At 32.6% G+C, this 12,136-nt stretch overlaps 1 protein-coding gene across 16 annotated transcripts in view; it reads right to left on the minus strand.

The window, feature by feature from the left end:
* EPHA6 (EPH receptor A6) overlaps positions 1-12,136 on the minus strand; it is a 975,172-nt gene that overhangs the window by 323,623 nt on the left and 639,413 nt on the right. For 8 of the 16 annotated variants that reach the window (XM_058296024.2, XM_058296022.2, XM_058296020.2 and 5 more), the window contains 2 exons: positions 6,082-6,129; positions 5,506-5,668 (listed from right to left, as the gene is read on the minus strand). In XM_058296024.2, the coding sequence (XP_058152007.1) occupies positions 5,506-5,668; positions 6,082-6,129 (211 nt within the window). The remainder of the gene's footprint in view (positions 1-5,505; positions 5,669-6,081; positions 6,130-12,136) is intronic. The other 8 variants (XM_058296026.2, XM_058296023.2, XM_058296021.2 and 5 more) reach the window with 1 other exon arrangement.

The raw sequence follows: 12,136 nt of genomic DNA on the forward strand, positions 1-12,136 counted from the left end.
GCTTTTTGTAAACTATATGCAAGACATTTTACAAGATACAAAGATATACAGACTGTAGTTCTTGATCTCAAAGATCTTAAAATTTAGTAAATAATTAACCCCCCTCACAATAAAATACAGAAAGTTTGAGGAAGGAGTAATGATTTCTAGCTGAGCTAATAAAAAGTACTTCAGGAATAGATAGCATTTGAGCTCAATTGACCATTCTTAATATAATAGGGTTCTGAACACTTCAGGTGGAAGTCAGAGGAGAACCCTGGATACAGAATATTTTGTGCATGAAGCATCCGAATTATCTCATTTTCTCAGAATACATGCTAATTAGAAGATGGTAGGGCAGGAATGACGTCAATTTGTATAAGATTGGAAGTAGATTTTAATGTTCTTTGCAAAATTTATATTGTATTCAGTAGAAAATACCCAGTGATTCAGGATTTTAATGTCCACAAAGTAGAGTTTAGAAAAATTTGTCAGAAGGGGACATAAAGGATGGATTAGGGAAGAAGGAACTAAAGACACACAATTTTGCACCTTAGTTTTTAAGATCATTTCTCGTTTATAAATATTTAAAGTGAATCAAATTCCTTAAATATGAAAACATATTAAAATAATTAAGTCTTAGGTCTGTTTTCAAAATAAAGTGATTAAATTCATTCATTTGTATCCACACAACACTTTTTTTTCTATAAATGTGTGTGACATGACAAAAGATTCTATTTTGAAATATCTACTATGATTCAGTAATTTATAGATTCATTGTTAATGTCAGTCATGCAGATTTTCATGTGGTCAGCTATTTTATGTGATATAAATCTAGTCCAGTCATTACTGATCTTGGTAAACAATAATTTTTAAATTATTCACAGATATGGCTTTTGCACTACAAAACTGCTTTATGTAGTCCATAGGTGAAAACTTAAATTTGCATGTTGTTAAAATTTATAGTATAATTAACCTTTTTAGGGAAAAGGAATACATCAATTACATGTTGGAAATATATTAATTCATGTGGGTTATTTGGAGAACCATTACGGCAATGGAAGTGGTATGTGGCTGAGTATTAAGTTTAAAATTTTATTTTTGTTTCAAAAATTGACTTTATGCTATGGCTTTTATTCTCTCATAGAATAGCTCACAAATCTTTTTCCAGTTTTTAAGTAAAAGGTTAAAGTTGATTACAGCCTAGAAGAATATATTTTATTTTGGTTTTAAAAATACACACGTAAAATTATTTTCTATTATTCTAAAATTGAATATTAGATAAATTTTGGTAGTGTTTTAAATAATAATGAATGAACCACATCCTCATCTTAGATTATTTTTATTCCATTTTAAAAATATACGTGATTTTAACAGATTATTAATTGTATCAAATACATTTTGAGCAATTATAAGGATATGGATAATATTACTAGTGACATAGATAACTTATTTTTATTTCTCATCTTTTTCTCCATTGTAAAGCCAAGAAAGCTTTAGGAATAACAAATATGAGGCAGTTAAATTTTTCTGTTCTTTTATCTATATAAGTATAAAAGGCTTGTATTCAACTATTTTGGGGAGGAGCAAATGTATGTATGGTTGGTACATTGGGGCATGTTGGGTATTTCATTGTAATTGTAAGAAAATTCTGTTTTAAATAATTTCTAACAACTGTTTCTTTTCCATCTATCAAGAAGATCCACATGTAGTACTTTTTTTTAAATTTAGATTATATAAAAGTTATATAAAAAATATAGGGGATTCCCATATACTCTGCTCCCCACATCATTACACTTACCCCCATTAACAACATCCTTCATTAGTGTGGTACATTTATTGTAAATGAACAACATTTTGGAGCATCGCCACTAAGCATGGATTATAGTTTACATTGTAGTTTCACATGTAGTATTTATGTATCTTACTTTATCACTACTGATTCTGTAGTGCAGGGTATTTTTTTTAATATTTTCCCAAAAAAAGGGAATGGGGATCAAGTACAATACCTAGTGAAAAGGTCAGGACACAATAGGTACTCATAAGTGCTGTTAGTGGACATAATATTTAGTAATACACTCAGCGTAGTGAAAGAATTGAGGACACATGAAATGTCAGCATTAAAGAATGAAAATAAAGAGTTCTGTGACTATGAGTGACTGCCTAGTTATCTATGCATGTATCCATCATATTTAGCTATCATTTATTATCTATTTACACGTACATAATGAAGTTGTTGAATAGACTTGAGAAAAAAGGAAATCAATACCTCTTGTTCAAGTAGACTCTTTTTTATAGTGTCATCAGTCACTAGCAATTTTTACAGTTATTAGCCAGTTTACATTAGCATGTTCTGACCCTGAAAAAAATCTTGAGAAGTGGCCTCTAGGTGCAAGAGGATGTTAAGGAACAGCACCTTGATTGCTGTTCAGATGCCAATATATTTGTAGACAGTTAAGATCACTATGATTTGGAAAAGGAATTATTTTATATTTATATTATTGTCTTGTTAATGCTTAGCAAAACTAGAAGTTGAACAATGTAAAAAAAAAGAGTGGGGGGGGGGTGTCAGTATAAACTCCTTCATTTTGGTTATTTAAAAGAAATTGAACCAGACTAGCAAATAAGAAAGACCTAATCTCTTCTTCCCATTGCACACCACATTTTGGTGCATATATTATAAAGTTAGTACATTAAACAGAATACACGAGAGAACTTAATAATAAAGTTGACATTACAATAATTAGGGCACTACTTGAGAAACTGAAGCTATAAAGATTTAAAGATGAGCTAGGAAGATATGAAGAGAAAATGACTGAAGCAGTCCATTGGGATTCATGTCATCATATTCCTGAATTTATCCTAAGTCTACCCATATTCGACTATAACATTATTCATGGAAATTCTTTAGATATAAACTGCATGCTTTGAAAATGCAATATAATGCCAACCAGATAAAAATGACTGATTTATTTTCCCTTTGGCTGTAAGTTTACTCAAACATATTTTCTCAGGTTCTTGTCAGACATTTTTTTCTTTTTAAAGGCCTACTAAAAGTTACTCCATGGCAAACAAAAATAAGTAACTTAGCACATGGCTTTCACTCTCTGCTTCTGCCATTGCCAGATGGTTCTAAGGTTCTAATCCTGCACTTCCACCTACTTGTTACCAGACTTTGGAAGAGCTACTCAGGTCTTAAAAGAGGCATACACTTGTCTGATTAAATGATATAGTTTGTAAATTGCTCAGGATAGAGTCTTGAATATAGCACATATTCAATGAAAATCTAGTCATGCTACTCCCTAATTAAAATTCTCCAATGAATCCTGAATATCTTCAAAATAAGGCCCAAGATCCTTAACATGCCCACAAGAGCATTTCATATTGGTCCTTGCACAACTCTCCATCTTCATTTCCCCCTCTTACCGTTCATGCCCCCAACATTGCAGCCATACACATTATCTTCTCTTCTAAAAATCTTTCCTGCTTTCCCCAGTCTCTAAACATTTGCCTCCTGCTTGCTCCTCTTTCAAGGATCAATCCAGCCTCTTATACTCCAACAGACTTTCATGATCCATTTGTGCTTAATTAGGGGCCCCTCCTCCATGCTCTCTGCACACCTTTTGCCCTTTTTGATAGTACATGCCATTAATCCTGTATTTTTTAGTTTAAATTATTTTACTTCTTCAAATCTGGACTGTAAATTTTGAGACCAGAGACTAGAGCCGTTACTGTTATTTTTGTCCCCAGAGTCTCACACAGATTCTGGCATATATTAAAGTGTCCTATACATTTTTTGTTGAATGAATTAATGAAAGTATATTGCATAGTATCATTGGTGAGTATGAGACTTTTCTGCAAAGGAATTTTAAAGTACTTTTATCATATACAATATCTTAAGGAATTCTAGCCCTGAAAGTTCAAATGAGTAGAAATATAGAGTTACAACGATATCATCAAATCAGATTTTAAAATTTAAATCAGAAAAACTTTTTTTTTTTAATTAGGCTAGTTTGCTTTCTCTAGATGTCCAACAAATAGCTTATTTAGATTTGTCCCTATGGGGTTTGTGTGAGTGCATCTCTGACTTAATATCACAGTACTCAAAAATGTCATCCTTTTCAAAAGTTACGTGAATTTCTTCATCTGTGAAATTAAACTAAGATCACTGAGATGCGGAGATGCAGTAAATACATCCCAGAAAGGACAATGACTTGACTCTTCCCTGGACAGAATCTTGCCTGGATTGCATTCTTGGTTCTACACCTAAAGTTTGCCTCGTGGGCAGAGAAAAAATTAGTCAACAGGACCTAGTAAGGACACATTTTTGGATATTTTTATGTTGTTTTCTACTGTGGAGTCATATTTTCTGATAATTATTGTCTAGCCCCAATAATAATTTCATCTTGAGAAATAGTCAATAGTTTCTAGCAGGATTACAGGTCACCATCACTGATAGTAACCATCCAGGTGACAAATTCTCTTCATTCATTTACTCTCTCTTCTGAAGCTGTGTTCCTTCTTGCTTAAATACCTCAGCATTTTTCCACTTTATAATTAGATGTGGTTATAACTAAGAAGTTCTTCTCCTCTTCCTCTTCCTCTTCTTCTTCTTCTTCTTCTTCTTATTGCACAGCAAAGGCTTGCAAACAAACAAACCTTTTCTCATAAAATTTGAAGCCTAAGTGATTCCACTCTGAGACAATAAAACATTTTAGGAAAATAGGAAATGTGGCCTATTTAGTGGTATTTTACAATTAGCACTTTATAATAATTTAAATGTTAGGACTTTGCAGGATGGTATTGTAGTTAAGAGAGTATATATAGACTTTGGAAGGAGATAGCTCTTAGTTTCAAACTCTAGCTCAGTTTCTTATCAGCTGCATGACTTTGGGTAAATTATTTAATTTCTCTAGGCCTCTGTTTTCTTGTAAGAAAAAATAGAAAAATATTATTTATATTTTAAGATTTAAAGATGCCAAATATTTTACACAGTTTCTGGCATTTATTAAGGGCTCAATAAACAGTACTTAGAGGTTATGAAATTAATTTGACTTTCTAATTAACTCCACAAATCTATATTTAAACCTATAATGTACTTTTTAGTAATGTTTGTCTCCTGATCACTGTTTTTATAGATCTTGTTGAGATAATGAGCCAAAGCTGCACAATTTTTAACTAACTGCTAAAATAATTTTCTCATGGCTTTACCCTCTTTCCAAGTTTTCATTAAATATTATATTAAGCTAGGACTAGTAAACAATTAGGCTAACATCGTCCAGCGTGCGTGATGGATTCTGCATAAAGAGATGTTCTTGGGACACATTACAATTGCCTTACAGCAAGATACTTCACGCAATATTTAACGGTAGCACAAAAACATTAACTGAGATGACTGTGTTAGTATGCACATGCACCAAATCCAGTTTGAGGAGACTTAAAATTTGGGGACGTCAGATTTTTAAATATCAGTTCAAATGGGAAAGGTACTAAATGAAGCTCTTAATGTGCTTGTCAGAAACTTACTTTCATCTCCCGTTTCGAATTCAAACTTCTGACTGTAACCACTGTATCCTGTTGCAGTCCTCACTCGGATATGAAATACATACTTGGTCGCAGGCTTGAGACCTGTGATTATGACACTGGGGGCCTTCGACCTTGTGGAAGAGTAGGTGAGCTGGTCATGCTCCTAAGGCACAGAAAAGAGGAGAAAGGAAATGAAGCAGTTATTTTACCTTTTCCACACAGATTTTCCCAAGTTAAGCTGAGGAATTATGCTCTGAATATCAAAAAATATTGATTAAAAAAAAAAAGGCATAAGCATGGTTTTCCATAATTTAGCATTTAATTATTTATCATTATGATGCTTATGATATGGTTTTTGATTTGGAAATTGATTAAGAAAACCGATCAATCTTATATGAACTGCACTTGTGCTTCCGGTGATGTGATAACCGGTTCAACTCTAAGGAATGGTGATGGCAGAAGAGCACATTTACACGGATGGCAGCTGCAGCTCGAGCAAAATGGGCACATCAGATCAGACCACACCAGCAGAGTGCAAGGATCAAAGGTGGGAGAATTCAAGTACCCGCTACTCACTTCTACCCGCAGGTAGTGCCAAAATGCCGGCGCTATCCGTGGGTAGACCTGTGGGTAAAAGGAAAAATGAATTAATTGTTTTCTAAAGTTTGAAGTTGGTTATCTGAATCAATTGCTTTGTTCCGTAACTTGGTGATTTCCCAGTAGTAACAATTGAAGTTGTGTCAACTTGAGCCATAAAATGACGGGATTTTTCCCAGGAGGGAAAATTGACAATTCCCCAGATACAATGATTTATTTTTAAAGAGATACAGATTACATATTGCTTGTGAAGTAGATTTAAAAATAATCTGCCTATGAAGGAGCATTGAAGACTTAAAAAGGTATGAAAAAACTTAACACAGCGGAATCAGAGGCAGGCCTGGAGCCTTGGTTCCCGGTCTCCTGCCTTAACTGCCAAACTACCTCACTTTATCCTAATAACAAATTGCGTTGACAGGGCATTATGATTGATTGAGGCACTCAGGGTTTTTAATTGGTTCTGTTGCCCAACAACTCAGAAAAGCATAGTTTATTTTACCTGTCCATATGAGTGGGTGTCCCAATATGCTGGTGGTGGGGACAAATAAACTTAACACTGTTTCGTATATTATATGTTATTTAATAAGGTATCTGAAAAAAAATCATATGTATATAACAACTCTTCTAAATTCACTAGGTCAGATTAGGTCACCAAATCCTTAAATTAATCCTCTGCTATTCTCATCATAATTTTAAAGGTAGAAATCCTCAGGGATGGAAGTGGCTTTCAAGGTCACTAATTGAAGCTTGCATTCTATCTAAAATATTTCCATCAAGATTTCATCTAGTCACTGCCTGAAAACTTCTGTTGTTCAGGAGATCTTCCAGAGTGACAAATGAACTATAAGAATTTACATACGTATAGAATGAGCCACCTGCCTTTATTTGCTGGTGATACTTTAAGATTTAGAATTATAAAAATCATTTCCCTTAAGCTACTTTTGAGAAAATGTCCTTAACATAAGGATCATTTTTAAACTTTATAGTCTCATTTCTTACACCTTTATATACTATGAAAGACCAATGTGTCTAGTTGAAGAATTGAATTTGCCATGTATACCCTAGATAATAAAACTGTTTATTAAACATAACGTACAAAGAAAAAAGTGAGTTAATTAGCAGTATTTTAAATTAAAAAAAAAACAAAAACAAACTGAAATTTATATTTATCTCTAGGTAATATCAAGATTAGAAGGTAAATAAAAATGTATCCACGTAGTATAAAATACAAGGAAATTTAAATAGGTCTATAAAATCAAATCATCTGCTAAGAATTTAAAGCAGGATCTTGCCGATATTAAGGCATGTATAATTAGGAAGCTTAAGAGCTATATGTTGGAGACACAATGAGAAGAGCCAATATTGTTTCTGGTGGAAATTTGTAGAATATTTGGATTTTTCAAGCTATATACAAGAGGAGGATTTTCTATCTTTTGCAGAAATTTCTGCAACATAAGAGTTATAGTGTATTTTAAGCACCATTTCACAGTATGAAATTACAGGGAGAAAAATCTTAGAGCAATGAGAAAAAGAATTCAATCTTATCCCAAAAAGAGAATATATGGATTCAGAAGTTTACTCTTAGAATGACCACCAATAAGAATTACATGTTGTCTGTGCTCTTTCACCAAAACCAGGCTAAGTAGTAATTTCCTACTCAATAATGTTACAGGGAGTAAAGTCATGTTTTGCAGTCAGCTTTCAGCATTTTTGTTGTTTTATACAAAAGCGTATCAGTAGTTACATCCCTGGACTGAAAATTCTTAAATAGTAAATGTGCTGAACTGGCTGCTCAGTCTGACTCACTCACCACCACTGTGGCAACTGCTGCCTTGTCTTACATTTTACCACCTGTAACCATGACAAAGAAAAGGGCTCATACTGAAACATTCATGATAGTGCCTTCTCACAGTTTATAGGAGCCCTCTCTCCTTTGGTGTTTTCAAGCTTTTGGGGAACCAAGTTAGCTGTTACCCTTGAAAAGCATAGGAAACTATTGCTCTGGAAGTTTTGCTAATTGCCTTTCTGTTTACACATTCCTTCCAATTCATAGCTTTCCTTAGGTGGAAATAGTGCTTCCCAAAGAGCACCTCAAAACAATCTAAATCGCTTTATTAATTTTGGCAGGCAGAATTCTGAACATACTTGCATAGGGTATGTGTGCAAATTTTTTCTGAAGCTTAAACTTATGAATGGATTTGCTAATTGTAGTATATGTACATTTTGCACTTGCTAGACAATACATTCTGTTGGTCATAAAATTTTCTTAATATTTTTATCATCTTTGCTGAATCTGTAATAGTATCTCTCTTCATTTTTAACATTGTTTATTTTTATATTTTTTATTTCTTGATTAAGCTTTCCAGTGGCTCAAAGCAAATTTTCGCTCTGTTGTCTCTCTATTGTTTCTTGGTTTTCTGTTACATTAAATATATGCCTTTATTATAAATTATTTTATTAATTTTTTTGTGTTATGTTATTTTCATAATTTCCCAAATTTCATGCCTAACTCATTAATAATCAGCATGTCTTTTCAAATATATACTTTGTCCACAAATTCCATTTTAAGTACTGCACTAATTATACCTGGTAAATTTTCATATGGTGTATTATTATTCAGCACTACGTGTTTACTAATTTCCCAAGAATATTTTTTAATTCTTTATGACAGATCCATAAATGGCTACTCCATATGGATTATCACATGTACACTTTTATGAGTCAATGTTGCCAGGAAGTAAATAAATGGCATAAACATAAAGGAAAGCTCCAAAGCATAACCCCATGGGTTGGGAACACACTAAACTAAGGATAGGGTGGTAGAGTGCTCCTTAGCTGAGAGTATTGGTAGTCTTGTGTGCTAATGCTTGTTGCCTGAAAGTGTTACTGCATTATGACTACTTGAATGAGTACAGGTGACTTTATCAATTATTAGAAAAAATTTAGTAACAATGTATTTTAATATATCTATCAATTTCCTAAAATAAAAAAATACAATTTTTATTTTATACATTTGTATACATATATTGTTGTGAGTCAAATTGTGTGAAAATAGGCATTGTGTAACAGGATATGCATATATTACTTCCTTCATATATAGACCTTTATATATGGTTCTTTTTCTATTGGAAGATCCTAGAACTTATTCACAGGCATTGCTTCTTCTCAGCTGCAAAGAATCAAGGCTTTTCTGGGTAACTGACCTTATTGTTACATTGAATCATTAAACTAAAATTCTGAATTTAGACTTCTCTCTATAGGGGTCAACTCTTTGTGTAACAAAAAGGGACACCCTTAGTAGAGTCTGGATCCTGTTGGAATTCGAATTGAAAACTGTAATTTTAGGGAAGAGAAATAGGCTATCTATGTCCCTACAGTCTATTGTGGCTGAAATTTTTTAGTATAATATTGAGTAGTATCTGTAAAAGCAAGAACCTTATCTTGCTTATTTCTTTAATGGAATGACTTCTCATTTATAACTGTTAAATATAATTATGTTTGCCTCAGGCTTTTGGTGGATACTTAGTTGAGGACTTCTCTTTTTTTTTAATACTGTAATTTTATTTATTTGTACTTTGTTTTTAAAACATGAATAATATTGATCATAAAGACTCTAGAAATAACTAATACAACTTGTGAATCAGACAGCGAATGATTTTTTGGCACACAATTATAATACATTTATTTAAATAGTACGCAATTGGCAAAAACAATTCTCAATAACAAAGGTTTTAAATTAATATTTCAAAGTTAAAATTATTTTCTATTAAGGTTAACATATCTATACATATGGCCTTTATTTTTATTCTCTTTTGCTATTACACCATATAAACAGATTACAGATTTATATAGGGCTTACAACTCATTCCATCTTGCATCGAACACAAAATATTCTTGTTCAGGACTGGAAATAGAATTTATTTGAAAGAATCCAGAGATTCTTTTAGAAGTTAGAACTATCAGGAATGAGTATGAGTGGTATTAAAACTTAGTACCCTACTACCATAATCATTATGGTTTTTGTTAATGGTCTACTTAGGCCAATGGCAAAGCTCTTGTTCTACTGGCTAGAAGACTGAAGCTATAGATTGCCTAACAATTTTAACAATGGATATTTATAGTTTTAGTAGGAGTCTCTTAAGTCATTGTTAATCTTTTTCTTTCTGACCCTGCCTCTCTGCCTTACACACACACACACACACAGATACATTGATCAAATGATAAATGAGAGAAGACAATAGAAACGTCTTCACAAAAATCCTCTTAAAAATAAACAAGTTAAAACCACATATAATGAATATGAAACATTTTCTGCAGAAGGATATTTTCCTGGATAGATCAAGAGCTACCTGGCCTAGAAACATAAAGTTTGAAAGGTTATGAAAGACTCTGGTTGCCTAAACAATGGTATTAACAAATCTGAAAACATTTTACTCAATGAAAGAAAAGTATTTCACATGAACCTAGGAAAAGGAAAGCTTGTATACTAGATTTGGTACATATTTAACAGTATTGCCTAAGGAGGAGAGACACTGAATCTATTGGACTTTATTTTACTGACCGAGAAACAGGGCTCACTGTCATGCCCCGGCTAAAATATTCTTTAGGATATTTCACATGTCTACTCTGATGATGCAATTTTCAATTATTCATGTGGATTCTCAAGTACTGAAGAAGCAGATAGAAATATACTTGTCTCTGGAAAGGACAGCTTCCCTAAAATTAATACATGGACAATCTGGTATCTTTTAGATTTAATTACAATGAATCAATTTCTGAGAGAGTTTCCAAATCTGAGTGTACTTCAATTTCAGGATTTGTACAGTAGGGTCCCAGAATGAACACCATGAGTCCAGGAACTGAAGTTATAGTACTTCTGTAAAATAGGCAATATCATAAAAGAGCATATATTCTTTAAAGTCATTCATTTCCTTTCATGTCTCAGTTGTCTTGGTTAATCCCATATAAATATTAATCTAATATTTTTTTAGAGTTCTTTGGAGAGAGAAAGACTTATTCTACCTTAGCCAAATCATATGGTATACAGAATAATTCTTCCTAAGGCATAACTTAATTATCTTCCTGAAATTTACAATGATTTTTTAAAAAAATATGTGGAAAATACTCTACTTAGAAATTCCTAGAAAATTAACTGAAAAGAAGTAGGACTATAAGAGAATTCAGTTAGATAACAATTACCAATTGAAATTACATTTAAATTGTCCATTCACCATAGCAACAAGAGCCCTATAATATTTAAGTATAAGACAAAAAAATTATGCAAGACCTATCTGAATAATTTCATAACATTTACTGTAGGAATAAAAGAGAAAACCTCATTTATTTTTCTCATCTTATTGCAATGGCTAAGATTTTTTAGTAGAATATTGAATAGTAAGTTTAAAAACAGGAACCTTAACTTTCTTTAATGGCATGGATTTTAATGTGCTACTGTTAAATATAATTATGTTTGCTTTAGGCTTTTGGTAGGTATCTAGTTGATGACTCTTCTTCCTTTTTCTTACACTGCAATTTTGTTTCTTTGTATTTTGTTTTCAAAACCTAAACCATTCAACATAGGGTATATCAGTGCAGCTCTGGCCACATATTATTGGGAAACTAAACTATTAATACTTAAATTGCTTCTCCAATGTAGGAGACATAAGATGGGATGACTTCCAGCTCACAATGATTCCCCTATGACCAGATTTAAGTTAAACTCACCAGCATGGGGAGATAGGCTTATGACAAACAATACTGATGTTTCCAGATATAAAAGCAAGCTAGAATGATTAGACTTATTCTCTCTGGAGTTTAGCACCACAGTGATATATGACAGTTAAACTGCACTTGAAGTTCTATAACCTAAGCTTTTCTTGATGCTACCTTCCTGAGGTTGGGGTAAATAATAGAGTTGGGTTCTGTTGCTGGCAAATAAAAAGTTGGTTTTTTCCCCCCACATTTATTGAAATACAGAAGATAGATTTTCTAAGTTGGGGAGAGAAGAGGTTAAGAAGCTGGTTGGTAGGGGGTT

The sequence above is a fragment of the Dasypus novemcinctus genome, chromosome 4 (genome assembly GCF_030445035.2).
Source record: "Dasypus novemcinctus isolate mDasNov1 chromosome 4, mDasNov1.1.hap2, whole genome shotgun sequence".
NCBI classification, from domain to species: domain Eukaryota; kingdom Metazoa; phylum Chordata; class Mammalia; order Cingulata; family Dasypodidae; genus Dasypus; species Dasypus novemcinctus.